Below are 27,247 nucleotides of genomic sequence, written 5' to 3'. Positions count from 1 at the left end.
AGAGAATAATCCTAATCTCAGTGTTTGGCTGCATGCTGTCTCTGACATCATGGTGCTCAGGATGGGATGACATCATGGCTGTAGCGTTCTCATCCGAGCCGCGCAGTTGGTCTAATCACTAAATGGCTGCACCATCGTTTCGGCTTTAAGATAGAGCTGCTGGAGATATATATATATATATATATATATATATATATATATATATATATATATATATATATATATTTGCTCTTTTGTCACTTGAATGTTTTAGATATTCAGACAAATGTTAATGTGGTATGATGATAGCCTGAAAAAATCTTAAATGCAATTTTGAAATAATGTCATTTAAAATAGCTACTAAGTTCAAAATTAATTTACATCCTCAAGAAATTATGAATTAACCTCTCCGACTCATGGCCTGTTTCTGAGAAATATGGCTGAAAATAAGATGCCCAAAATGAATTGAATGTATCTCAAGAACTACAGAGTTTATTTTAACTCTGTAGTTAAAATAAACTACCTTTAGTTTATTTTAACTACAGAGTTGTGTTGATACCTTTGTGTTGGTATCAACACAAAGGCAAGACCCTAGAGAATATGCTACATCTCTAAAAACCACCCTGCCTGTTACTGAGGAAAGTAAATTAATATGATACACAGCAGAAATTAAGAAAAAATATATATTTCCGCCTAAAAAAACAGTTCAATATATTAAGATTCCTTTCAAAGCAATGCAGATGAAATCCAAAACATGTAGTAAACAACAGTACACAGTCTGACCTTTTACTGTGCCAAGTTTCATGAAAAAGAAAAGTTAATCATATGAGTTTTAGAGAGGTACTTACTAGGATTTTACACACTGACATGTTTCTTTGAATGAACTTTATAAAATACTCTAATTTGTGACAGCTAATTGTATTGGTTTTGCTCAAGCTATAATTCTGAAATCATAATTATAACTTGAGCAAAACCAATAAAATTAGCTGCAGGTTCAAAGAAACATTTTTTTCTTCATAGGAGCAGCCATCTTTCTAAAAATAATTTCAAAAGCGCATCAATGACTCATCCAGGAAGTCACAAAAATGCAAGCTATGCTCAAACTATGAGTATGTCATGTCTTGGTTGCCTTCGTTATGGTGAGTGTTCGGGACCCAACGATAAGAAAGAGACTTTGTAAAAGTGACATCCGTAAGGAGAGTTCCAAAAAAAAAAAAGAAAAGTGCATCCCATAGTTGCCATAAAAACATCTTAATGAGCTCCAAGACTTTTTGTAAAACATTCAGTGGACTGATAAGGCAAAAGCGAAACTTCTTGAAAAGGGTGTGCCCTGTTACATCTTACAAGAAAATAACATTTCAGAAACGCAACGTCATACTTGAAGTCAAACATGGTGGTGGCAGAATGACTTTTCATTTCAGAGTCATCAGTTGCAATTCAACCCGAAGAATACAGTACCAGAATAGTCTAGTCAAAGTCTGGACTAGAAGCTAGTGTGGGGTGGCTTTTAGCATGCCATTCATGCTCAAAGACGCTCCCAAAATCTCCCCCACAACAATGTAAAAGACTTGTTGGGTTCTTGATGGCAGTTGTTGTTGCCAAGGTTGGTACACCCAGATATCAGGATTTGAAGGCAATTGCTTTTCACATAAGGACATTCTGATTTAAATGTATATATATTTTCCTTTATAAATAAAGTCCTATTGTCAAAACCAGATTTTCCATTCAGCCAGATCGTCTTTGCCTGACAATAAAAGTCATTAAACATTAAGTGTGAAGAAAAAGCAAAAAGTGAAGAACTCACTGAAGGAACACTTTTTCTCAGTACTGTGTAGTGTACATACAAAAGCCATAATGATACAATTGTCATTTTATAAAGACCTTTATAGAAATCCTAGAAATAATCTTTAGTCAGGCCTTATAGTGGGATGAGTGACTGCGGTGGAACGGTATGCGTGAACATGCCAAGGATTTCATCTCCCATTTTACGGGGATTGCCAGTCCTTTCCCAGAACTCTTGAATTACATTTAACATATTTGCTTCCTACTTCCCCATGTACATAAGGAAATAAGCCTTTGTAAAGCAAAAAATAAGCAGTCAGACCGGCTCTCTTACATACATATAGATGAGTGAGTCATTTAGACATTCGGTGAGGCCTGACTGTTTGTGTTCTCGCTCTCTGTGAAAAGACCAAGCTAACTGCGAGTTATTTCAGTCTAATCCTCATGTTTGCTGCGTTGTCATGAAGGAGGATAGCTGGTGGACCTTTAAGCCAACTAACAGGAAGTTTCTTATCGCCGCTACAACCTCCGACAGATAAACTATCTGTTTAAAACAGAGCTCTTGTGACTCCTCAGCCCTCTCTGAAAGACATGTATGTTCTCCCAGGCACCGGAGTGAGTGTAAGTTTTGGCAACCCAAATAGTGGGTCATGTGTAAAGCAGAGCCACATGGCACATCCTTGTGGCAGACTGAGGCAGCCATCTGTTTGCACCAGAAGTCTCTAGTTTCGTGGCCAATTTCACCATGCGGCGAAGTACGGTAGAGTGCTCCGGCCAAGCACAAAGTGATGTTTGTTTGCAGTTTAATCTTTGGCTAAGTAAATGAAAAGGGAACCTTCTTTGTGTCCTCTGAGGCCCAACACAAATTAAAGGTCATCTGTCTGTCATGTGGTCACATTAAAAAAATAAAAATAAAATGATAGAGGAGGAGGCGCTGCTGGGAACTGCCTTAGTCTGGTATGCCATTCACCCATGGCCATATGCTGCTTCCTGTCAGAAATCTTTCAGTAAGTTAAAGAGAATGTCTCTACGTTTGAAAAATACTTTGAATTGGCCTGAGACGTCTATATTACACAACAAAGAATAAAATCTTCAACCTTTTTACGTTTTCTGTCAAACCGTGATGGATTTTGTTGGGATTTAATGCGATGAACCGACATAAAATAACCAAACTGTGATATGGAAAGGAATGTTTTACTTATAAACATCCGAAATTGTCATGATGAGTGTGGTGATGATTGACCCAAATACAGTAGACAGAGGCACTGAGTAGATTTTGTAGTTTTAATAAAACTAATTAACAGAAAAAAAAGAAGAAAACAACTGAAAAGAAACCTCAAGGAGCCAGAGCTGAACAAAAAAATACAAAGACAGGGGAAAAGATGGCAGGATACTGCCGGGAAAATAAAGGGAGGAACCATTGAGGAGTGAGAGCAGGAGAAGTGTTTAAATACCGTGAGGACGAATGTTGGAAGAAAAGACCAGAGCGAACGGTTTGCAGGTGTGAGGGGAGAGAGCAGAAGGCAGACTGAGGGGAGAGGGCAGCGAGGGGCAAAGGAGAGCAATAAAGGAAACTGAGAAAATGAATCTAAGAGTAACAAAGAAAATCAAAATAAGGAAGAAAAAAACTTAAATTAAAATCACTATGAAAACTTGAACTAAGGTAAAACAGAAACAAGGCTGATCTAATGAAAGAAAGAGACTAAGGACCACAGAATAATAATGAAACGAATCAAAAAATGAAAACCCCAAAACTACTCAAGATCTGACTGAAATGTACGGTCTGTATTCAGGCCTATTTAGTCTGATTTACCTAAATTAGATCCAGTAGAAGTGATTACCCTAAAAAGATACCAGTGACCTAATTGGTTCATTAGAGAACTTTAAAGAGAAAACACAATGGAAACCAAGGACACAGCAGACAGGTTGGGGACAGGATGAAGTTACAGAACAATATCCCTAGCTTTCAACATCTCATCTAGATGTTCACTTCTCAGTCTTTTGCCACTTCCTCAAGAGTATGTGGAAAATGTGTTGCGCAACTACACACCTACTAAGACTGGGCATCTAAATTGACACGCTGTGCACGAAAACATTTATCACAGAAGTGGCCACTAGAGAAGCAGCCCTGGAAGGAGAACTACTGGAAGTCCATCCACTATACTGAGCCTAATGGCAGACAGAAACTGAAGGAAAGACATAAGAAATCCCATTTGCAGTTTTCCTCAAGCCCTGTAGGGGAAGATGCTCTGATCATTTGAGATCAACACAGAATTTCTCTTACATGTGAAGCTTTAACATTGCATATCATTTTTGAACAATCCGTCCCCTCTGAAACATGATGGTGAAACATGATGGTGAAACATGATGGTGACAGCATCATGATATGAGGATGTTCTAGGGTGTTTCAGAAGAAACAGGGAAGCTGCAAACGACATGAGACCGATGTGCATGTTCATCATTTAAGCATGGACATCAAACCCCAGACATGCAACCTGAGCAACAATCAAATGTTTTATACACATAAATGTCCACACATGGGAATGGCCCGGTCAAATACCATTCAAATAATACCATTAAAACTGTGAGCAAAGATTTCAGCACAGACATGGACCAAAAGAATTGCAGCTGTAAATGTATTAAGTATTGATTCAGAAGGGATTGGAGTTTTTTTTATTTTTTTTTATTTTTTTTCTGCCTTCAATTGTCTTGATCTCTAGTGGAATCATTTTAGGCCACAAGAAACAGACACTCTGTTAAACATCAACATTTAGCTCTTTTATATATCTTTATATCTGGCAAAGTTGTAAAAAAAGACTTCAAATAAATAAATATTTTATTATCTGCCACATGAAGAAAAATGAAGGCTTGCAAACAAAAAAAAACAAAACAATAAAAATAACTGGGTGTTTTTTACACACAGACACATTCTTCAAAATAGGAAGGACAAGAAAACATACCATTTTAGTAAAGCAGATGTGTGTTGATTGTCTTAGACCTAAATGAGTAAGAAGGAAATAGTGGCATTAATATGGTAATTTATTACAGTGATATACAGCAACACTTCTTGGAATGACGTTTCAAAATCCGTCGATGGTTCTTTAAGTTCAAGGTACAGAAAGACGAGGTTTTAGTTACTGTTCCAAAAAAAGTTTAAACATTTGCTCAGTCTTAAAAGGTCAGTATTTTCACTTTTCACATTGCAGCGTGTTCTTCCTCTATCATTTCGTATGCACAACTTCAAGTTTCCCTTTAAATGCTGGTAAAAATAGATAAACCCTCTGGAGCTGCATTAAAAGAAAACAATTACTGTTATTCATGGGAATCAATGAATAGCTTTCAGTGGAATTTGGGATTTCTGTGTATTGTGGTCTTACTTCTCTATGGGCCATTATGGCGGGGCAGTCCAGAGACAGTACTTCAGTGTTTTCAGCACCAGAAGTGGGATGGAGCGTCATGATACAATATTCTGTCTGTTCCAGCTTGATCCGCAGTGCTTCCACTCTTTCTCAGTCAGAAGTGTTCCACTTCCTCATTGTGTATTTATGGCAAGAAAAACAACCTACATTTGGTTCTACTTAAGCAGACAACCATCCAAGAATACATAATTAGGGTTCAAACCACGCATTTACGTAAATTACATAAGAAGACCTAACTTTTTGTTACTCACTGTCTGACCAAAATTTATTCTGTTTAGTGGAATTATGACTCATTCCTTTCTACAGAACTGGTGGAACTGGTTCAAATTTTAAGCCACTTTTGCTTAGAGACAGCTTTTCTGCTCTTATCGTCAAGTGACAACAGTCACAATGCAGAGCTGGGTACAGAGCAAGGCGAGTGACCTTATGTCTTCTATCCTTTTGTCTCCATTAGTTTTTGGGCAAGAGGCAGGCCAGGGTACATCATGAAAAGATCAGCAGTTTATTACGAGGCAACACAGAGATAGGACAAACAACCGTGCACGCACATTCATCCCTGAGGGGAATTTAGAGTAACCAATCAGGACTTGTTTCATTGCGGATAATGAAGTTCTCTTTCCAGCTTCGGGCGCCATCTTTGCGAGGCCTTTTGCTTTCGTTCTGGCACATTCGTCTTCAGAAAACAGAGTCCGTGTTCTTCTTGAATCACCACATCACGGCGGTTTATGCGTGCACGGTTTGAACGGATAGATGTGGGATCTTTAAGAATCTGGTTATTGTAACCGAGGATTATCAATTTGATTTTTTTAAATGTACTTTTTGTTTTTTATTTTCCTATGATGCCATACAAGGAAGTAATGAGTCGTATCCTTGTAAACGCGTCTGCCTCGGTGAAAAAAAAAAAAATCTGTCAATATTCTACTGTCTTTGAAAACATGTTTATAAAAATAAGACAATGTTTCAAATGTATTACAAACTGAATATCTTAGACGTAGTCCGAACAACACTTTTCTGTCACTGTTAACTACATAAGAAAAACAAAATCTCCATAAATAGACTTCAAAGAAAAATCAAACAGGAAATTTTGGAGCCTATTTTTTGTATTTAACTCCATGTGGAAGGCTGAGAAAGAAGAGATTTTTTCTTCTTTTTTTTTTTTTTACCAGGTCCACGGCTGACTGATGTTAAGTAGAAATAAACAGGAATCCTCTAAACCAAAGTGTCTACCACCTTCGGCTGAGAGATCTGCATGTGTGGGCGTCTGAAAGTAGTAGGCGCCTTCTAAATTCAGTGTCATGTGGGGGGTATTCCTCCCTCTTCCGGGGATTTTACACATCAATAAATCATAAGGAATCGGGTGGGGAAAAAGGTTGTGAAACACCCTGCTCCTGGCATGGCTTAGTAACACACTTTTACTGGATCCAGTGGTTTGAATAAATCATTTATGAAAACCGGTTCAGCAATCTTACTCTTACTATAAAAAGTTATACCTCTGCTTGACTCACTCCCTGTCAATGGATTATGCCATTTAGCAGAATTAAGCTGAATGAGGTTATATAATGCTGGTGGCTTACTGCAGCCTGCGTCGTGCACGTCCTCTTTCTTTTAGGGCAAGTGCTACACTTTCAGAGGTGCCTCATATCTGCAGTGTGTTATTAACAGCAGGCATGAGTCACCAAGTGGGTCTTACGTAACCGGTTCACTTCTCCACCCAACTTGCAGCTATAGTGCACCACACCCCGAATTCATTCACACTCTACTCTGCCGCTGCCCAGCCTCTCATTGATGGTGCTGAGTGCGTGGCTCATCCTGTTCCTGTCTGCAGAGCCTATAATGAACTCAGCCAGCAGGGTGGTTTAATCTGAGTGAGGATATCGAGCACATCAGCTTCCTCGTTGGACATTTTGTGCCTTATCTTACTATTTGGTTTAGTAAAAAGAAAAAAAAGACTTTTCATGCATTACTGAGAGCAATGTAAATGAGTCACAGTGTATAAGAAAAAAATTCAGTGGGATTGTAGTTCAGTGCAGGTTTATGTTTTCTGATCCCCTGAAGCCACCAAACCAACACCTTCAGGGAAGCAGGAAAACAAAAAGAGAGATAGGAGGATCTTTCGGATGTTGTCATCAGTCAGGCCACTGACGCCAGCTGCTCACACACAGTTTATACAAAAATCCTCAAGAAGGTGCTTTTTTACAATAGAGAAAAAAATAAAAAGATAAGTCCAACAAAATAAAATGAAGTCAAGTCATTTGGAATTGTTAAATGATTCTGAATAAGAATTTCTTAATAAAAATATTATAATGTTCAAATGCTTTTATTTTTCTCCAGCTGTTTATTGCACTGGACATTACTTGTGCCTCTTGTAATAGATGGGTTGACAGTTTCATTTTCAAGCCAGCTGGAAGTATTCTTGTGTTAAATCAGTTTGGTGTTATTCATTTATTTATATTTGGAGAAGTGTAATTGTGCAAAGCAATCTGTTTTCCTAGGCTTACTGGAATACAAGCAAAAAAACGAAACAAAAACAAAACAAAACAAAACATGGCTCTATGTTGTCCTGCTGACATCAAGTGGACGTTATTATAACTGCATGGCTGGGTTCCTGATTTTGTATAAAGAGTGAGTCAGATTGATGGCTTACACAACACAGTTATCAGTATGTTACAAGGATGTTTTAGTTTTTCATTAAAAAGGATTTTGCAAACACCCCCAAGTGTGCCACTTAAGAAAAACCTAGAAAAATATGTAGATTTTTTTTTCCGAAACAAGTAAAAGTCTTGCAGACATTGAGATTCGTCACTTTGTTCTGACTGTTCAGATACTTTAGAAGTGCTAACATTTCTGCCAAACTTAAAGCTGTGCTAATAGCAGCCTTGTTATCTCTCTGTAGTCAACAGATGTCTTTTTAAGGACAAAGGAATCTGACTGTCAACTGGTGGCGCTGATCCTCTGACATGGGCACTAACATGATTAGACATAAATAGCTCCTGTGTCAACAGGCTGTGTAACTGGATACAACCATGAGAATATTTCACATGCTCAAAGACAAGATCCAATACAGAGTAGAAATTACACAGATGGATCAAAAGGAAGCAGAAGGAAATTAATTTCTAGAAAAAAAAAAAAGTTTAATGCCAGTGATAAGAAATGAGAAATGTCATATCAGGCAAAATCACTGCACTGACAGAGGAGTCTTATTGTTGATCAGATTTTGTTTATTACATGAGTGCACCTTACAAGTGCAACAGTCAAACCTGAAACACCTGGACACAATGAAATATCCTGATGGGACTTTAGACACAGAGAAACTGTACATCATGACGTGCACACTCACTGGATCCGGCGCATTTCCTGGATAAAATGATTTATTCAAACACGAGTTTATTTTGCGTTTATTTACATCTTCAGCATCTTATTAGGAACTGGACTGCAGCCTTTGAAAAATTATGTTTACCTGGAAGCATAATACAAAAACCCAACATAAATCAGCTGTAGGGGAAATAATATTTGGTCTCAGCAAACATTTTAAGTGATCTAGACAAGTTGACACAGATTCAATGTACTGAAAGTCAAAAATTGTGTCTTCAACAATGGAAGATATGGTAGAAAATACAAAAGACAAAAAAAAAAAAGAGAAAAAAATCAGATACAGTGTTTGCAATGCTGACCCGTTGTTTTCCATCAACTGCAGCCAAATCCAGTTTTCCACAGATGACTGTGGAGTCACAGTGACACTCAAAATAACTTTTATCCTCTCCAGTTCAGGGTTACTCCACTCCTTTCATGAACTCCAAGAATTCTGTAAAATAAGAAAGCCATGTTCAGAAAGCCACTTAACTTCTGCCAAACTGGTATGAAACAGCAAATCAAGGAAAGATATTTTATAAATCAATGTCCATAAACAAGATAGTTCAAGGGCAGTGAAGAAATTCTCTAACCATATATTCTGAATATGTTTTGCATGAAATTAAAGAAAATTCTGACTAGTTCACTCCCAGATATCCTCAGTGACTATAACCAAGAGATGACATAGAGATATAAAATGGTACATCTCCAGGATGGATAGATATTGCAGGAGATCTTCTAGTTCTCCATAATTAAAGCTAAAGAGACCATGTAATGTTGAATTAATGCGACCTGAAAATGAAGCCTTGAGAAACTCCACATATGGTCTTTGCTCATTTAGATGTATAATTGCCAATTAACACAACGTAGAACCGGTCTGCTAAGCAGGATCTGAACCAAACACAACACGAGACAATTACAGGACACATTATTGCTGTCAAGACAAAGACTTTTAGAAACCTTTAGAGGCTTTTCAGTTGTTACGCTTCTTTTTTCTCCGGAGTTCAAACCCCCTTACCATCATAGTCAATTTTGCCATCGTTGTTCTTGTCCCCGTCTTTCATCAGCTCTTCAATATCATCCTCAGTGATCGCTTCTCCTGTGGACTCCAGCATCATTTTCAGCTCATCCAGGTCGATGTAACCGTCTGCATTTCTGTGCAGTCAAAGCAGTGCAATTTGTGTTGTGCTCTCATAAATTTCACACAGAGCTTCAAGGGCGGCATTAGGGGAAAGTCATGTGAAAATTCATATCTTGGGCTTTACAAATTTCTGCGAAACCATGACGGGAGTAAGGAATGGGGAGTTTGTTCTTTGATGCTGAGACGAGGTGTCTGGCATACATGCTAGGGGGTGTTAGGAATACTCAGAACTGTCAAAAGCGATTAAGGAACGAACTACATGCAGTTCTCTGCAGAGCTTCCTGGCATTTTGTCAGAGCTCATAATTTGCACATGGGGAGCATACTTTGCTGGAACCACACTAAAGTGCAATTTAATAACTGGGCTGCGGTGGTTCTGAGATGAAAGCATCCACTTGTAAAATATAATTTGACTCGTCTGTTTGTCAGTTACCCCAAAGATGAGCTAGCTGCTTTTTCGGGATTCATATTTCATTGATAGTAGTAGGGTTTAAGAATAAAAACATACTTGTCAAACATCCTGAAGAGCTCAGCGAGCTCTTCTTCTGTCTTCCCTTTGCTGTCGTCCTTCATGCATCTCACCATCATGACCAGGAACTCATCAAAGTCCACTGTGCCGCTCCCTGCACACACACACACACACACACATTTCAAAGCACCTTCTCAGAGAGGAATTTCAGATAATTTAAACAATGCACAAATTACTTAATATGCAACCCTTTTTTTATTTGCAATTATTCATATTTCTGACACAAGAAGATACCTGTAGTTCACAATGACGAGCAGAAACTGTTGCGACATTTAAATGTCATTCTTATTCTTTATCTGAGAGCATGCCAAAAATGTACATCACATGTTAAACCTTTCTGAGGTAAATCCAAAACGTTATTTTCTGTCTTTGATCATCACATCACATGGAAAATTCAAGACGACTTGTGCATCATTTGATACACATTTCCCCTTTAATCCAGTCTGACACATCCTGATGTCTTTACGACCGCTGACTTTCATTTGACATTAAGCATTGAGGGTCTGGCTGATGCTCCGTTTGCACAAGACAGACCAGGTCGCTGAACTATGGGCAAGAAGAGGTCAACCATTCAGTTTCCTGTTTCGATTTACCATCTTCATCCACCTCGTCTATCATCTCCTGCAGCTCCTCTGGCGTGGGGTTCTGACCGAGCATCCTCATGACCTTCCCCAGCTCCTTGGTGCTGATGCAGCCATCCTCTGCGTCTTGCACAAAGATGTCGAAGGCGGCCTTGAACTCTGCAACACCCCAACAGTAAAGGGGAAAAAAGATTTAAAAGATATATTTGGTTGCATCAGATACATCTAACTATCCATCTCACTGTGCTTTTCTTTAACAAGCAGGAACATGATGTGAAAATGTTCCCATAAAATTCATAAAATTTAAAATAAAAATTACGCACCATTTTTCTGTTCATCTGTCAGCTGTTCAACCTGTAAAAGATGAAACGATTAAAAGAATGAACCGTTTACACAACCTGAATAAAATCTGTGCAGGTCTTCCCCTTTCTGCACTGTCTCATATTAATTTAATTTCACTGTGAACGTTTTTACTTCTGGTATCTGGACCTGAAATCTTTAACAAATGTCCCTTTATTTTATTCATGTTTGTTCTGATTATTTTTCAGTCAGAAGTGGTATTCCTGTGACTTAACCGCCACCGGCTAAACCAATGATGTGCCAAGAAATAAGATGGCAATTGAATGATTACACGTCCAATCAGCTCTGATCAATGCTAACAATGCTAAAGTAAAAGTTTGATCTTCCTTCCAGTCAAAAACTTTAGATTGGAAATACGCTGGAAAATTTTTCATTGATGCGTCTGCAATTAAAATACATACTGTATGTTTCATGTGTGGCACCCACAATGATGGGGAGCTAAAAATAGACAGCATGATCGGGAACCACAGATAAAGGAACCCGACACAGAGTGCGTTAAATTAGCATAGCACTGGCTACCACCCATAACAATGGGGCAGTAATCCTGCAAAAGCTACAGCGAAAGAGGGAGACAGCTGCTTGCATAAGAGTTATCATCTGTCGTCTGCAGTAAATTAAACAGCCATACATTCAGTTGCTCTCTTGTAAACAAACACAGTCCCTCAAGTGATGATATATGAAACGATGTATCCAAACAAACATGTTATGTACATTCTTGGGAGCCTTTCCTGTCTTAGATGTCCTGCTCAGCTGGGATGTGAGGGAACAGGACGACCGGGTCCACTGTCCAGCAGGACGGGGGGGAGAGGGGACACACACAACAGCACAGCTTTCAGGATCACAGATAATGCTGGAATCCAGTGGAGGAGGAGTTTATCTAAACCTGAAGGCCTTCCATGGGACCAGAGCACTACAGGAGCAGAATCGTTTGAGCAACTTGCCAAAATTAGCCCTGGGAGGCAGGACTGGTCCATTTGAAGTCAAGAATGAAGCAGCAGAGTGATGACCAGGGACATGTCCGCTCCCACCTCTTCTAATATGGTCAAAGATCCACCGACATGTTTGATACCAGCTGGTGATGGAAGGGACACACTGAACAGACACTGGCAGGACTCAAATACCAGCAGTTAGTCAAAAAGATATGGGACTCTTCCCAGCTAATTAAACAATCACAAAACTCTCCAAGCCTTCAACAGAATACACCAGATTCTCTCTACAAATCAATGGTAAGAGTGGTGATGTGCAAACAAAATCCTTCTCCTCCCAGATTAGCTCTCACTGAGTTTTGGGGACTATCCAGCAAAACCAAAGTGCCTCATCAGAAGGAGCTGACTGTACACACAGCGTAAAGCATATGAGCTGAGTGAGAGAACATACCGCTGCTTTGTAGATGTCATTCATGCTGGCGGCTCGTCTGCTGCCGGTCCTGACAGTGTCCTAGCACAAAGGACTGAGAAAGAGTCCAGCTTAGGGGAGGACTCTGGTTTCATCCTGGGAGGGTTTTATACCCCAAGCCTGGCACTGTCTGTCCCTCCCTAGGCAAAGCAACCTCCCCTCTGATAGAGCCTTGAACATGTGTGTACACAAATGTGTACTGATGTGTGTGTGTGTGTGTGTGTGTGTGTGTGTGCGTGCATCATTGGCCCAATCTGTCACAATCACCGGGCTCAGATAAAAATGCAGCAGCTCTTAGGGGGCACACTATGGAATGAGTTTGAGGAGAGGAGAGAGGCCATGCATGGGGAGCTCTAATCTCCAGGGAGAAGGGCTAGAGACACTCAACATTCCTCCAGACCTGAGTGAGTTCGAAAGAATTTGACTGTGGGTGCATGCAGAGGTTTTCGGACCGTGACAGGAGACGAGCAGAGCTCTGTGAAGTCACACCGAAATAATGGTACCAATACTGGCCTTCAAAGAACCTACAATCTCATGGTAAAATAAACAAAGCAGGAAGATCTATTGGTAAACACTTTCGAATCAAGTTTTACCGCTGCGACATATTGAGATCAAGGCTGCATGCGCAAAGCACTGTTGAAGGCCTTTTTATCTGATTTCTCACTACAGAGTGCAATAGCTTTTTTTCATTTTGACAGATGATCTCACGTGTTCAGCAAGCACCCTTCAACAGATGGCACAATCCATGGGGAAAGTGATGTAGAGCTGTTTAGATAGATAAGGCATTCCCAAGCCATGAGATTTTCCCCTCCGTGCTTCTAATTTGAGGTTTTCTTCCAGACAGCTATAACATCAACTAAATGTCTCAGGTTCAAAAAGACAAACCTCCTTTAAAGACCTCCTGTTATAATCTTGTGTTCTTGACGTGATTTTAGCTATTTTACATTCATGGAACTAAATGTGGGAGTGTTCCTAATTTATTCCACACCAAAATTTTATTTTATTTTTTTTTTTTAAGTCTTACTTGCTTGATTATTTTTACTTGAAATTTTCTCAGTTTTTAAAATGAATCATTAGAACCCATATGTCCCCATATGTTAGGAAAACAGGCTGTTAAATTTTTCACATGGCTGTAAAGCGCTGTAGATTTGAAAAACAAATCATGTGCAACACGGGTATAACTCAGCAGAGGGCGCTGCTCGCTACATAGAAACTACATTGAATAGTTGCACAAGGCTGCCTCCGGATATCCAATTTATCAATTGCGGGGTAGGTGAGAAATCTGGGTCAAACAAACCAAACACTTGCAGAGACATTTAAATGAAATTGCATCCACTGCAAGGCTCTGCTACCGCTTTCTTTCTTTTTTTTTTTTCTAAACCCCTTCTGAAACAAGGCCATCTCAATCACTTGACTGTGATTCTTTTTCACGTTCACGCACGTGCTTTAAAAGAAAAAAAAAAAACTTTCACAGACACACACCCGCACACACACACACACACACAGAGCATGCTGTGGCAGGCATTTTAAGTGACGAGTGATCATGCTGGTTTATAATGGGATGCTAATGGGGACTGGCACAGCTTACAAGCATCATACAGCCACTCAGAAGAAGAGAGATGGAGCTCCCACTGAACAACATACATGTCCTACTCGTGCACAGAAAGGAGCAGGTCTTGTGACAAAGACCCCCGCATCAGTGCGTGTCAGTCACGGGCACAAGTTCCTGCCTGCATGGGAAAGAAAAGAAAAAAAAGAAAGAAAAGAAAAGCAGTGAGGTGGTGAGCGGAGGGGAGGGGAGAGCTTGCGGGGATCTGAAACTATTTGTGCCATTTGTCATGATTTCACACTCAGGACACACTGCACTGCGCTGCACGCTGCTGTTTGAATTCAGAGAAGTGAATCGTCATCAGTGGCTTCGAATCAATCAGCTGAAAGTCAAAGCATGCTGATGAGTCCACACGGTCCGCCAGACAAATTCATTCTTTTTTTTTTTTTTTTTTTTGGAGATGTCTGGTGGGTGCCAAGAGTGACAAGCGGCTCCTCTTGGTGAGGAGGGGAGGCGGGCACCGGATTCCTAATGTAAAGCGTTGGTGAGCCCGCTCTGCACATTGTCTGCACCCCAACACACACACACGCACACACACACACACACACATGACGTCGAGCCCGAAGACTGGCACGCAGATCAAAGAAAGCATATGGAGTGCTGTTTCATTGGAGCCCTTCACCAATTTCCTCTTACACGGGGAAAGGCTGACGAAAGAGCCAGCCATCTCCTCCACACAGCGCAATCAGACGGCGCATCTCAAATCCACAATTCACCGCACACCGCTTTTTGAGGGGTTGCCATAGAAACTCTGCCGGGTAGTAGCGGGCAGAAAATGAGAGGAGATGAACGGGGCTATATCCCCCTCCATCGCCCTCCCTGCTTCGCTGCCACCACATTTTGTCCTCAGAGTGACTATATTATTCTCCATTCTTCGCCTCCTTTTTGCGTACGTTCGCGCTGCGAAGCATGCACGTGAGGTGTAATTCAAACAAATCTGGACAACTATCACATATAGCTTATCTGGTGTTGTTCCTGTCTGCTATTTGTTTCTAGTGGATTTTTTTTTTTTTTTTTTTTTGGGTGACATGTTTGGAAGTTTCAGTAGCGTTGGTCATCCGGAGGCTAGAGAGATTTCTGCCATCGTCTAAAACCGTTTTACGCACCAAAACTACATATTTCAAGTGTGAAACATGTCAACCTGCGTGAGCCATGCCATCTCATGCTGACAGTTCCTAATCAGCAGGGCTACATTGTGAAGATCTACTCCACTGCACAGCACCCATCATGCCAATTTAAATGGTCATGTGATGTAATGATTGGGTTGACATGCAGCTGAGCTTGAAGCTCCTCTCCTCCCCTCTGTGTCCTCACCTCCTTGATTGCTGTGGATGGTGGGGGCGCCTGGGGGGAGGTGGGGTGAACCTGTCAGCTTCCCTTTCTTTCTCTCTTCTCCTTTCCCTTCTTTCCCCTCTCTTGTTCCGTTCTCCTCTTTCCCCGCCTCCTTTCATTGATGACCAACCTGTCAGCAGCTCCTGTTGTAGCAGGCTGAGAGCGCCCTGTGTGCGACTGAATGACACAGTCTTCTTTTCACAGACCACCTCTCCTGTTGGTTTCTTTGCTATATTTATTTAAAAAAAAAATCTGTGTTTTATTTTATTTATTTATTTTTTTTCACTGCCTAACCCAAATTTATGGATTTGCCGTTAGAGACAAGGGGGAGCGATTTCTTCACTCTGCTTCACTGGCCTCAGTGGTTTGTCTTTGACACTCGTTTTCACTGGGGCATTTGGCCGTGTTACACAGCGTTCCTTAAATCAGAGCTCCAATGAGCCAGTGGCCACATTAGCTCCAGCGTACATAGATATGCACTAACTTCCAGCCAGAGGCCTGCAACATTTTCCAGTCCACTGGACCACCAAGTGACCTACCACCCTCCCCATCTCTCCCTGCCTTACCCTTCCCAACCTCTGAAATCCTGTATGAGAGGCCCGGCAAAGATTTCTTCTCAGATTTATGGCAGCCGAGGTTCCCTCCGAGCTACAGAGAAATTGTTTTTCTGCCACGTGGCGGCTAAAAGAGCTGTCAAGGTGTGCCTTTAAGATTAATCACAGGTTAAAGATGGCAAAATGCTGAAAGAAATTGTTGTAGTTTCTGATGCGATACTGAAAAACACTTGATCTTTTTCTAAGTCTGCAACTATGTTAGGTTCTCCTGTTTGTTTAACTATGCATAAACAGGGAAAAGCGACATATTCAAGTGGTCATAAACGTCTCCACATATTTAGATGTTACAGTATCGTCAATGCTTTACCGGCATCGTCTTTGTCTGAATCAGTAAAACAATAAAAACTAGTACGCATTACATAATAACCTGAAACTGTACTGTTGTATTAAGTTATATTTAGGTTAAATTGTATTAATAAATTATCTAGAGAGTGTACAGCTCATGAACCAATATCTGCTGTCAACATGACGTCAGAACTATTTATGTCAGCAGGATCCAAGCAACCCAATGACTTCCTGAGTCAGTTAATATTATTCAGGTATGCCAAGTTCTAAAAAGTTTTTAAACCACAAAAAATGTCCTGTAATATTATAATATGTCGGTTGGCAGAGGGTGGTAAGATCTACTCCATGCTTCTCTTAGAAAGATGAGAAGAAAACTCAACAGCAGAGTCAACAAATTATTATGCCCTCTTTAAAATTCTAAGCATGTTAAGTTCAGTGTCTATAAAGTATGCAAAAATTAACCATCAGCCTCTACAACACCAGGCTGACCATTACTTTCTTCTGCAATTCCACTGGGGGAAAAAAAAAAATCTTGCCTAATGCAGAGTTTGGGCTTTCTCCCGCTCACTTGGATTGTCTCTGGTAGATTTTCTACCAGGCCCATCAGCAAACAGAAGGAGAAGTTGTGCTGATTGGCCAAAAGAACGTTGTTTAACTTTCCTTTTGTTTACATGATAGAAAAAAAATGACTGTTTGGAAATATTTTCAGATAAAAAAAGTACAGTCATGGTGTGGAAATAATTTCACTGTTTAATAAGTCCATTAGCTGCATATTTCACAGCCAGCAGGATATCTAGCCTATAGCACAAAGCTGTACTAATTAACAAGCTAGACAAAACAGTATAATGCTCTGTGTAATAAGCACTTGAAAACAACAAGCTTAGTGGGTTTTTATTTTATATTTTATATTTTGCTTAAGTCTATGTTACATGCTATAACTTTCTGAAATGAAGTTTTCTAGCAGCAGATGGGACAATTGTTACTTTTTTGTTTGAAATAAAAAGAAATAAGACGATGTTAAGAATTTTTGTTAGTTCTCTCCAAATATTGTTTTAAGGACAAACTAATATTTTTGCTCAAAGTTTTCATACCATGAAAATCTTGGATCGGCTCATGATCCACACTGTGTAAAGTCGAGGACTGATGAGTTCTCACACGCTTCACCCCTGCACCAGTTTTTCAAACCCTTTCAAACTGGTTCTCTGCATTTTTTAAAATCTTATTAATTGAATGTCATATATCATCATTACACCTCTGTTAGGTGAGGCTGAATAACAGAAATGGAAACAACAGATGTAGAGTATTTAATATGTCAGAACCCACATATTTGTTCACGCTTATGCATAAGTACTAAATATAAAGTCTTTCTGTAGTGGCTTGCAGCATGCAGACATTTTGTACTTGTCGCAGTAGCTGCCTTCACCTCTTCCCCTTGAATAGCTGCTCTCTGCAAAGTAATCCGACAGCCCTTGGGGTGTCGGACAATGTCTCAGATATTCCCAAGTGAAATGAACAGTGGTGCAGCTTCAGAATTATTTAATCTAACAATTGGCTCTACCGAGAGCGAGTTGGATGGGAAAGAAGGTCAAAATCATCTTCATTCCAAGCAGTTACTGCTCCACTTTTAGTTTGACAGCTACATTTCTGAGGAAAGTAGCAACTGGAAGACAGGAAGACAGGAAAGAAATAAATTAAACCCATCCTTAGGGAGATCAAATATACATTCAATGTTTAAGATAAATTAGCAAAAACTGTATTTATCTTTTAGACAGAAAAACAGTGCATCCTAAAAAAAATAGATTCGCAAATATGTTCATACCTATTGTAGCCCATGATATTTTAAATTTTGTTGCAAAGTCTTCAATTTCAAAAAGATACAGAAAATCAAACCCTCCAATTTATGCAGAGAAGCTCGGGCTAGCTCTCTTTACAGATTTATTTGTTCTACAACTTAAGAAATTGTCCTGGATTTTCTCCAGAAGCTCCTCCACAAGACTAATCAGCCTGAAATGCATCGGTCCTGCATACGGTGTTCCTTTGTGATTCGCTCTGCCGTTTCTTGTGCAAACATACTCACGCAACCTTCTACAAATGCATGCTAATGTGCATTAATGTCCCAGAATACCCTCGCGACGTCTGTGTTACACAAGCTTGCGGAGCGCATGACCTAAAGGATGAAAAAAAAGTCCACCTATGCATCAGCTTGCATAGCTGAAGTCCAGCCTTGGGCCTCGTAGGCAGCAGTGAAGTGTGCTGTGATTTGACAAGGCTGGTGATGAGAAGCACTGTAAATATCTAGGCTGTCACGTGACTCATTTTGCGGCCTCAAGGCTGGAACGAAAGGTCAATGTTTCGTGATGCCGTCGTTAACAACTAAATTAAGTGACTTGTGTGTTTGTCCCGTTGGAGCAGATAAATACATTTGACGTGCAGCAAAACTCCACTTACGCCAATTATTTACATTTCTATAAAGCCAAACAGAAAGTGTTTAACACAGCACGAGCGCACCGAAAAGACCTTGATGTTTACACACCACATCACACACAGGCAGACAGACTAAAAGGTGTGAATCACAACCTCTGGGTTCTTCCTCATGCATGTCATGTCTGACACTGAAGGCAGCGCGTTAGCACGTCTTCATCATCTCTCAGTTGGCAAGTCGTGACCCATGTCGTTTTTACCCTGACTGGGTGCAAAAGGTTAAAATCATATATGGATTCACAAGTTGCACCCTGGAAGAAGGAATTTCAAAACGACATTCTGGATTGTTGCTTCTTTTGCAGTGCATTTCCATCCATGCAAGATTTAGCAAGAGGTTTTAAAAAGTCAAAATGAATCAAAGAGTTAGCAAAATACATCACTATTCTAAGTAAATAAAACAACCAAACAAACAAAAAGAAATTAACCAACACTAATATAAAGGATCAATCAATCACATTTTTAAAGCAATGCGTGGAAGACAATGTCACCCTGCACCAAGAGCTTTACAAGATTCACTCTGAGACACTGAAGGCTCTTGACAATGTCAGGTTCATGTGGTTGACACATTTCTTCAGCATCTCGAACACTTGAGGTCGCCTTTGAAGTGGCGAAACGGAGAAGGATCACACATTTTTTTTTTCTGTGTATAAAAAAAATCTTTTGATTATTTTCTTCAAAGTCAGAGGTTTCGCATGCACTAACATTGATTATGTCAAGGTTTGTAAGCTTCTAGTTAATCCACAACTTCTGAGCGAAATGCAGGCTCACCTGTGGAAATATTTCGAGGTAACTCCTCAAACGCCCGACGTTTCCTTCTGTGACATCATTGGAAAATCACAAGGAATCTGCCAATGCATGACAAAGAGAGCGGCGTATCGTTGGTTCATCACTGGGTGCCATTTCAGATGCCCATAGGTGGCATCTGTTCCAACAACTGCGTATAATTGTGTATAACAATTGTGTATATCCACTGTTCTCTGTCCTAGAGATGGCCCTTTTTAGTACGAAATACATGTGAGTGTCAACAAAAGCAAAATACATTGAAAAGGTGCTGGCTGAAGCTGGCGCAGTAAAACGTGTCCTGTGCTGACAAGGGATGAAAGACCACTGAGAGAGGTAGAGGTCAGTACTTCTAAAGAAAGACAAATAAGCAATGTCAAATGTTTCAAATGCTCTCAGTGACAAACCCCCCCACTTTTGAAGTTTCCAAGTTTAAAACAGCCTCCCAAACGTTTTGGAGAGAAAAAGGGAAAGTCTGAAAGCCCAAAAGCCTAAGCCAACATATGTTTTGCAGGTGATTTGTTGTGACAGGCTATCAAATCAGATATCAGGAGGGAAGAAGCAATACCCTAAAACTTTAGCAGTATAGTTAGAGTTTTTGGGTATGCATGGGTCATCCAAATGTACAATGGGGAAATTTCTGCAAAATGTCAATGAAAGACCATCTAAAGTCATAATGTAATTCCCCGGCTCTCACGTTTCGGGCGAGACCCTGGACAGGTCGCCAGTCTGTCGCAGGGCAAAGTCAAATTTATTAAGTTGTTTTTGATACAGCCTTTTCATAACAACGGAAGGTAACATAGGTACTTGACTATACTAAAAATGGCATTAAAAAAAAGAGAAAAATAATACTTTGCAGAGATTTAGTCAAAGTCTGGTCTTAAATAATCTAAAATAATAATTAGCAAGTAATCTGCTAATTAGTGTAATGAGATGCACATAAATTCTTACTTTTTGTTGAACAAATTGACAATTTTACTCAACATAGGAGGCACAAAGACCTACAAATTTTTCTTTTTCAAATGTTGGACCTTTAAGTCTGCAGTGAAATCATTGCAGTGTTTGAATTATTCTTAGCTCTGCACTAGTTTAGCTCGATGCTGCACTTGTTTTTATTAAAAATCAGAAAACACGTGTATAAGCTAGAAAATGATAGGTATGAAAAATATGGAAATAATTTAGGTTGGGATTTCTTTTTTTTTTATGTACTGTCACACTTGAGCTTTCCTCTGGTCTCAGTGAGTAAATTTCTAACTTTCACAGAAGCGCATCTTTCTTCTTGCGGCACCTGGCGCAACATTCATCACCCAGGTAACCATGTCGTTTGAGGTACAAGGCTGCTGGTTTCCATGGTTTTCACATTATACTAATTCTTAACACACAAGTTTTACATAAGCACAGCTCATTTTACATCTTTCTCTGGGAGCAGTGGGACTCGATACACGAATGAAAATAATAAGAAGACAGTTTTTAGCCGTGGCAGTTTTGCACTGCAGTGTTTGACAGCTGATGCTCATCATTTCATTCGTCATCGGCTCCGTGAAGATATTCAGGATCTCGAGTGTTATTAGAAATCCTGCTAACAACTGAAATGTTTTAATAATTAAAGGTGGTCAAGAAATTTTACATGCACAGTCATTCATTGGTTTGAATTAGCTTAGCGATTCTTTCCTTTGTCGGGGTTCTCTGTGTGCTCAGTGATCATTTCCAATTTGATTCATAGTTTCTGAGACTCCTGGAGAATCCGGTGGGAATTACATAGTGCCGTCGCCTAAATCCTCACTCGGACAAACAGCTTTTTCTGTACAAGGGATTAAACATGAGTGATTCCCTGCTGCTGACATGAAACTAATTAGCATCCTTTTGAAGTAAAACAGAAACATTCCTAAGTAAGATCAGCTTTGTAGTCATGGCTGAGCAGCCTTTCTAATAATTATTTTTCCTCATAAAGTGGAGGAAAAATAATGTTTTTTTTATTTGTTTTTTTTGCAACAGGCTTCACAACTTTATTAAAGCATTAATCAGAGAAGCAACTACGAGGTGCACAATCAATGTAGAAGATACGCTGCTCAGGTGGAGCAGACACAGTAAACATAAGAAAAATGTATTATATAATTTGGATGAATTTGTTAATAATCTAGATAATATATGCAACAATTTCATTACAAGTTAAGTTTATTTCTATAGGACCTTTCAGCAATAAAGCAGTTGAACATGATTTATTAGAGCTATTCCACAACTTCACTTTGTTTCATTGTTTTTGTGCAGCTTTAGTTGAAAACTAGCAACGTATTTCCAGATCCTCAAACTAGTACATATAGTAGATCACAGCAATAAAAGGCCTTCTGAATGCTTTCTTGAGTTTATATTTACACTTTTTATCGGTGATAATACATTCAATTTCATATTGCAATTTAAAGACATGCATCATGTCTGTCATAAATGCCACAGTTGGGTGAATACTTTAGGGTAGACAGCACTTTGAGATGTGCGCTGCACAACCCTCTTAGCGGCTCTTTTGAATTATATTTACCTGTGGGATTTGCTTTTCTGCTCGTTCCTCAGCGCCCGGTCTTAGTGCTGATCAGCCTGATGGAGCAAGTGATTACAACCATCTTTTTGCCGTAATTAACAATTACCAAAGCTCTTCTCTCCGATGTTGAAGGGCCCAGAGAAGTGGTTCGGGTTGGATTAAATCTGACGTCAATGGCAAATGCAAATGCAAATGTGACTCTCCCAGCTTTATGTAAAAGCTTTGAATTGAGAGCTTGGCAGGAAAATTTTGTCCACATGCTCTACCCCATTCTTTGCGAGAGCTGGAAGGATTGTGTGGTCTCACTGATGGGCTGGACAACCAGCTCCCTCAGCTTTGAAGTTGATAAACCCTTTAAAACCATGACAAATAGTCGCCTGCAATTTTGCCAGAAGCAAAGCACAGAAATGGAAAAAGGTAGCAGGCACGAGGAATAAAAAAATAAAAATAAAAAATTCCTCAACCACCCAAAACTATCCATCTTATAGCCAAGTTAACACTGAAGGGATTACTCTTGCAAGCCTTTGAGCTTACATTTGCTGTCTTCAACAGGGCAATTTTTTAGATAAAAAAAATAAATAAATAATCATGTGTCAGAGAAGCAGACAATAATGTCACAGCATGGCTACTGTGGTAGAACAATGATCAGGCAGCAATTTTGCTGAACAACCTCCATGTCAGTGGTGGACATAGCTGCATGGCACCGGTTAGGCAGCCAGGGTGAGATATCCAGTCAGTTTCCATAGTGATGTGGTTGAATAGAGCAGATTAGCAGGGGCAGTGTGCTGAGAAAGGATTGCAGACTGCTGTCAAAGCCTCCATTTAAAGAGTTCAGTGTCACAGCTCCTTTCTGTTTGGATATGCATGATGACGGACCTTTAGCTACTTCTGGCTCCACACACTTTTCCCTGACACAGACACGTTTCACACACAGAAACTGCGATCTCTTTCACTTTGGACCACATGCCAAAATAAAGCTGTTATTGCAAACGAGTTTACAGAAGACAATGAAATACACATATTCAATAATATAATATGAACCTTTTTGTTTCCCTGTAGCAATACATACTTTAACCTTTTTTACATTGTGTATTTGTATTTGCATTCACATGCGAGTTTAGAAATGTTTTTAGGAATCGTTATTTAGGCTACCTATTACCCATAATGGCCTAAAATGCTGTGTAGTTTTTTGTTTTGTTTTGTTTTTTTTCCCAGTAACATCTTATTAACATAATAAAAGTGAACAAGTTTCTACACAATTGATAACCGAGGTGCATTTTGTATTTATTTGTCATCAAATCATCCCTTAATTCTGTAATTTCAAACAATTTAATGAGACTTAAATGGACAAGAACAGTGGGAGGAAATAAGCAGCTTTGGGATCAAAAGAGAGAGCAGCAAAAGAAAATAACAACACAACTAATTCTTGTAATTACCTGACTGCGCCTTTGATGAGGTGAAAATTAGTCATCTAAAAAAATTGGTTCAATTTTTCTACAACAACATAGTTTAGAAACATCCTGGAAAATAGGGATGCTTGTGTAAAACCATTATTTTCTTATTTTTTTTTAAAGAACCGTTAACTGCACTTGGAGACAGACATCAGCCTCATTGTAACCTTGTAAGGACAGTCAGGTATGGACATACGAATGAATGTTTAATGCACTCTTAATATTGAGAAGTTTATCTTTAATTTGAGTGGAAGTAATCTTGTGGATATAAATGGTCTGTGCTTGCACAGCACTTTATCTAGTCTGGAGGATTCCAAAGCACTTCGCACAACATCCAGTCATTCACACACATGCTCATGGAGGCAAGCTACAGGACTGCAGCCACAGCTGCCCTGAGGTAGTCTGACAGAAGGTGCCATGCACCGCCACCACCGGGGCCTCTGACCACCAGCAGGCAAGGTGGGTCTTACCCAAGAACACGAAAACAGAGACGGCCAGAGCAGCGAGCACTGATTGATGGAACTACTCAGCTTTGCAAATTTGTGATGTATTTGCAGTCATAAGGAAATCATAAATAAAATGTGCTAAAAGGCTCTGACTATTGGTGACGGCGTACTGCAGGACGGTTTGGGAAGTGGGAAGAGATCTCACCGCAGCTTAGGCTACTTACTCAGGACACATTGTTGCAGGGTTGCCGCAAAGCGTTGTCACAAAGTACAACACTAAAGAAAGTTGCTAGATTTGTCACTTGTTGATAAAAAGTCACTATAGGTGTCTGGAAAGACTCTAAATAAAACAACAAAACTGATAAGTAAGCAGCAGTGCTTCTCTAGCCCTGACCCGCTCTCCTCTTCCTCACACTTGGTCAGGCCCCTTAGTGACTCGTGGCTCCGCCCACTTTGTGGGAATTTTTCTAATTTTGTCAGGGGTGGGGTTAAAGCTTCTCTAAGTGTCAAAAAAAGCAGTTTTGTGTATAAGAAGATGGCACAAAACTCCCACCTATTTGGCTGTGCAAAGTTATTATTTCTTGAAGGTATTATTTATTTGCAATACAATTTGTGCCCCTTCTATAATTTTATGGTTGATGTCTTCAGAAGATATCAAATATTTTCATATAATTCTCATTTTTTTCATGATACCATCAGTTTTGTGGAGCACACCTGTCGCTCCAGCAACAACACACGTGATGATACTGCTGGCCCACCCCCACGCTCTAAACGCATGAATGATGTTTTCTAGCTTGCCGCTTTTACCAAATCCAGCAGGCATCGTCACAAGATGTTTGCTTTTAAAGAAACAGGAAATGTTTTATACAATTTATCGTCAGACGGCAGGAAAGGATCTTTTTATTTTTTCCAAATTGGTTTCAATTGTGTATGTACTTTCCAGGTGCTTGGCATTGTACCAAACTGTTTAATCATTTAAAGATTTTTATTTTTTATAAACTAGCTTGTCAACAACAGTAAAGCATCCACACATTGCCGTATGGCGGCTGCAATATTTTTGCATGTAGCAGCATTTAAGCTGTTACTACCGGAGCAGGACAAAACATGTGGTTCTGGAATGATTTGTTTAAAATTATCCTTTAGAACTTTAAAATGCATTTTGCATTTTCCACTTTCCTTTACTTCTGTGTAGCCATATAATTGCCTTTTGACCCTCAGAAGCCTTAATGTTTATCACTAATGGACTTTTGTCAAAGTTAATTGATGATTTTTGGCAGGAGAAACTCAGCAATACCAGCAGAAAGCCATGTAAGGGGTAAGAGGTGGTGGGGGGTGGGGAGTATCATGAGGGGTGAGTGAGAACATTACACTGTTGCCTAGCAACACATGTACAAAAATTTGAAATGATTTAGAGCCCCCATACCGGTTATCATGGAGGTCATATGTTTACAAAATCCACACCGTGTGCTGACTGTCACACAGAGCTGCCAACAGACAGAGTACCTCTCTGCTGATCAGTGCGCACCGACAGGCTGATGCAGATACATTCAGATGCTGCTCAATTTCACTGGATTTGTTGAAAAAAAAAAAAAACGTTTGACTTGACTTAGCGGTAAGTGCCACATACAAATTCCTAAAAGAGGGAAAATGGTGTTTTAAAGATGCGGGATTTAACTTCTTTGCATAATTAATCCCTTTGACAAAGGTAAGAAGGAAGAGAAGTGGAAGACTCCCCAAATTTGGAGGACGCTCCATTTGGTATTCCTGAAATATCTGCAGCCAGCGAGCTCTCTGAGTCTCACATCCAACAATACCTCTACGTGACTAATCTGGCTGAAGCTGATTGTTATCAGCTAGAAATGTCCTCTCAGCTTCTTTAGCTTGTTTGTAAATCGAGCGTGTTTGGGACAGAGCGAAAGCGAGCCGGAGGAATAGAAAGAGAACAGAGAGAGACAGAGAGAGAGAGCGAGAGAGAGAGAGAGAGAGAGAAGATATGTAGGGAAGGAAAAAGGCGAGACAGAGTTGCTGATGCACTTTCTTCACAGAAATTTAGGTCACGACAAACAAAACCTTACACAGACGAAAAGCAGACAAACAAAAAGCATCTTTACCTTGCACTGTTTTTTTGTCTCAAAAGTTGACATCACAGTGTGGAGATTTGCGATGTAAGTCGGCGTATTCATGCGGTATACCTCTAAAACTCTCATCGTGTGAAGGTGTGAGGTAAATTTCATCAACCATCCCTGTGTGCAACGACTAAATTATATTTAGACTGCACAGAGAAAAACCGAGTAAGCCCTTATCTGGTTACTCTTTATTTCCCAAGTGAAAATATGCCAGTTCTCGCCCAGAACGTTAGCTGGAGATAGGCACCAGCAACCCTCCCAACCCCACTAAGGGTCAAGGGTGAACAGATAATGGATGGATGGATGGAAATATGCCAGTCTCTCCATCATCAGCCAGAGAGGTGTTAACAACCAAAGAAGAACGTATGTCAGCAATCAGAGAGAAAATAAACACATGCCAAGCAACAGAAAAATGTTTCTGACTGTAAAGTTCTGAGTGGGATCAATTCACAAGACATGTTTACATTTCATATTCATAAGGCAGACTCCTTGTCAGAGCTAAGGTTTTTTTTTGTTGTTGTTGCTATCTGTTTGCTGATTTAGGATTAGATTGATGACATTTTTCTGTTTTCTTTCCAAAAATCTTCCTACAAAGGAGTTGCGAATACTTCTTTGCAGGAATCTGCAATCTTCTCTTACCGCTCTCATTATGAGAAGGAAGAACTCATGTCAACAAAAATGAGTGATAAGCATTTTATTTCTTGTTTTTTGGGGGGTTTTTTTGTTTTTTTTTTACATCGTCAGTATTATCTTCTAATGCAAATACGGTCTTTACTTAAAACCCCAAATTCCATCGGTCATCACAATAACACGAGGGTTCGCGGTGAGGAAATGAAGCAGGATGTGTACACAAATCCAGTAGAAGGAGGAAAAACAACGGGGTGACAACATGAATAAAATATGTGGATTGCTTATGATTAACATACTAATGACTAATCATCATGCTAATTAGTTCATTTTGGGGACTGAAATTGCAGAGTGGCGCTGGAAAATATGACTCCACGAAGATGCATTTGACAAGTGAGAAATGCTCTGAGAGTTAAAGGGAGACAGATGG

The 27,247-nt window shown here is 39.8% G+C and overlaps 1 protein-coding gene and 1 long non-coding RNA gene across 4 annotated transcripts; one reads left to right on the top strand and one right to left on the bottom strand.

Moving 5' to 3' along the window:
* Positions 1–8,375: 8,375 nt before the first annotated feature.
* Positions 8,376–26,262, bottom strand: tnnc1a (troponin C type 1a (slow)). Of its 3 annotated transcripts, none has more exons than XM_016678785.1 (6): positions 26,176–26,262; positions 11,102–11,132; positions 10,791–10,937; positions 10,177–10,291; positions 9,547–9,683; positions 8,376–8,982 (listed from the first exon to the last, which is right to left on the bottom strand). In XM_016678785.1, exons 1-6 carry the CDS (start codon positions 26,245–26,247, stop codon positions 8,951–8,953), a joined length of 534 nt encoding a protein of 177 aa, XP_016534271.1. In that variant the 5' UTR covers positions 26,248–26,262; the 3' UTR covers positions 8,376–8,950. The 3 variants fall into 3 exon arrangements, with proteins under 3 accessions (XP_016534271.1, XP_016534272.1, XP_007566343.1); XM_016678786.1 differs by lacking the exon at positions 26,176–26,262 and adding an exon at positions 14,122–14,145; XM_007566281.2 differs by lacking the exon at positions 26,176–26,262 and adding an exon at positions 12,516–12,644.
* On the top strand, positions 13,033–14,026 carry LOC107837933 (uncharacterized). Its single transcript, XR_001663982.1, has 2 exons — positions 13,033–13,119; positions 13,150–14,026. It is a non-coding gene; the product is annotated as an uncharacterized LOC107837933 (long non-coding RNA).
* Positions 26,263–27,247: the final 985 nt, after the last annotated feature.

This window comes from Poecilia formosa, unplaced genomic scaffold (assembly GCF_000485575.1).
Source record: "Poecilia formosa unplaced genomic scaffold, Poecilia_formosa-5.1.2 Scaffold190, whole genome shotgun sequence".
NCBI classification, from domain to species: domain Eukaryota; kingdom Metazoa; phylum Chordata; class Actinopteri; order Cyprinodontiformes; family Poeciliidae; genus Poecilia; species Poecilia formosa.
Note: the sequence above shows the minus strand (reverse complement) of the source record. Positions and strands in the feature narration are given on the sequence as shown.

What these genes read in the sequence shown, in the direction of transcription:
- tnnc1a (XM_016678785.1), bottom strand. Translation starts at nt 26,247, where the DNA reads ATGAATACGCCGACTTACATCGCAAATCTCCACACTGTGATGTCAACT. An exon ending in GACAGATGAACAGAAAAATG is followed by an intron (nt 10,938 to 11,101) that starts GTGCGTAATTTT and finishes GGGGTGTTGCAG; the next exon opens with AGTTCAAGGCCGCCTTCGAC. An exon ending in CTCTTCAGGATGTTTGACAA is followed by an intron (nt 9,684 to 10,176) that starts GTATGTTTTTAT and finishes TTGACTGCACAG; the next exon opens with AAATGCAGACGGTTACATCG.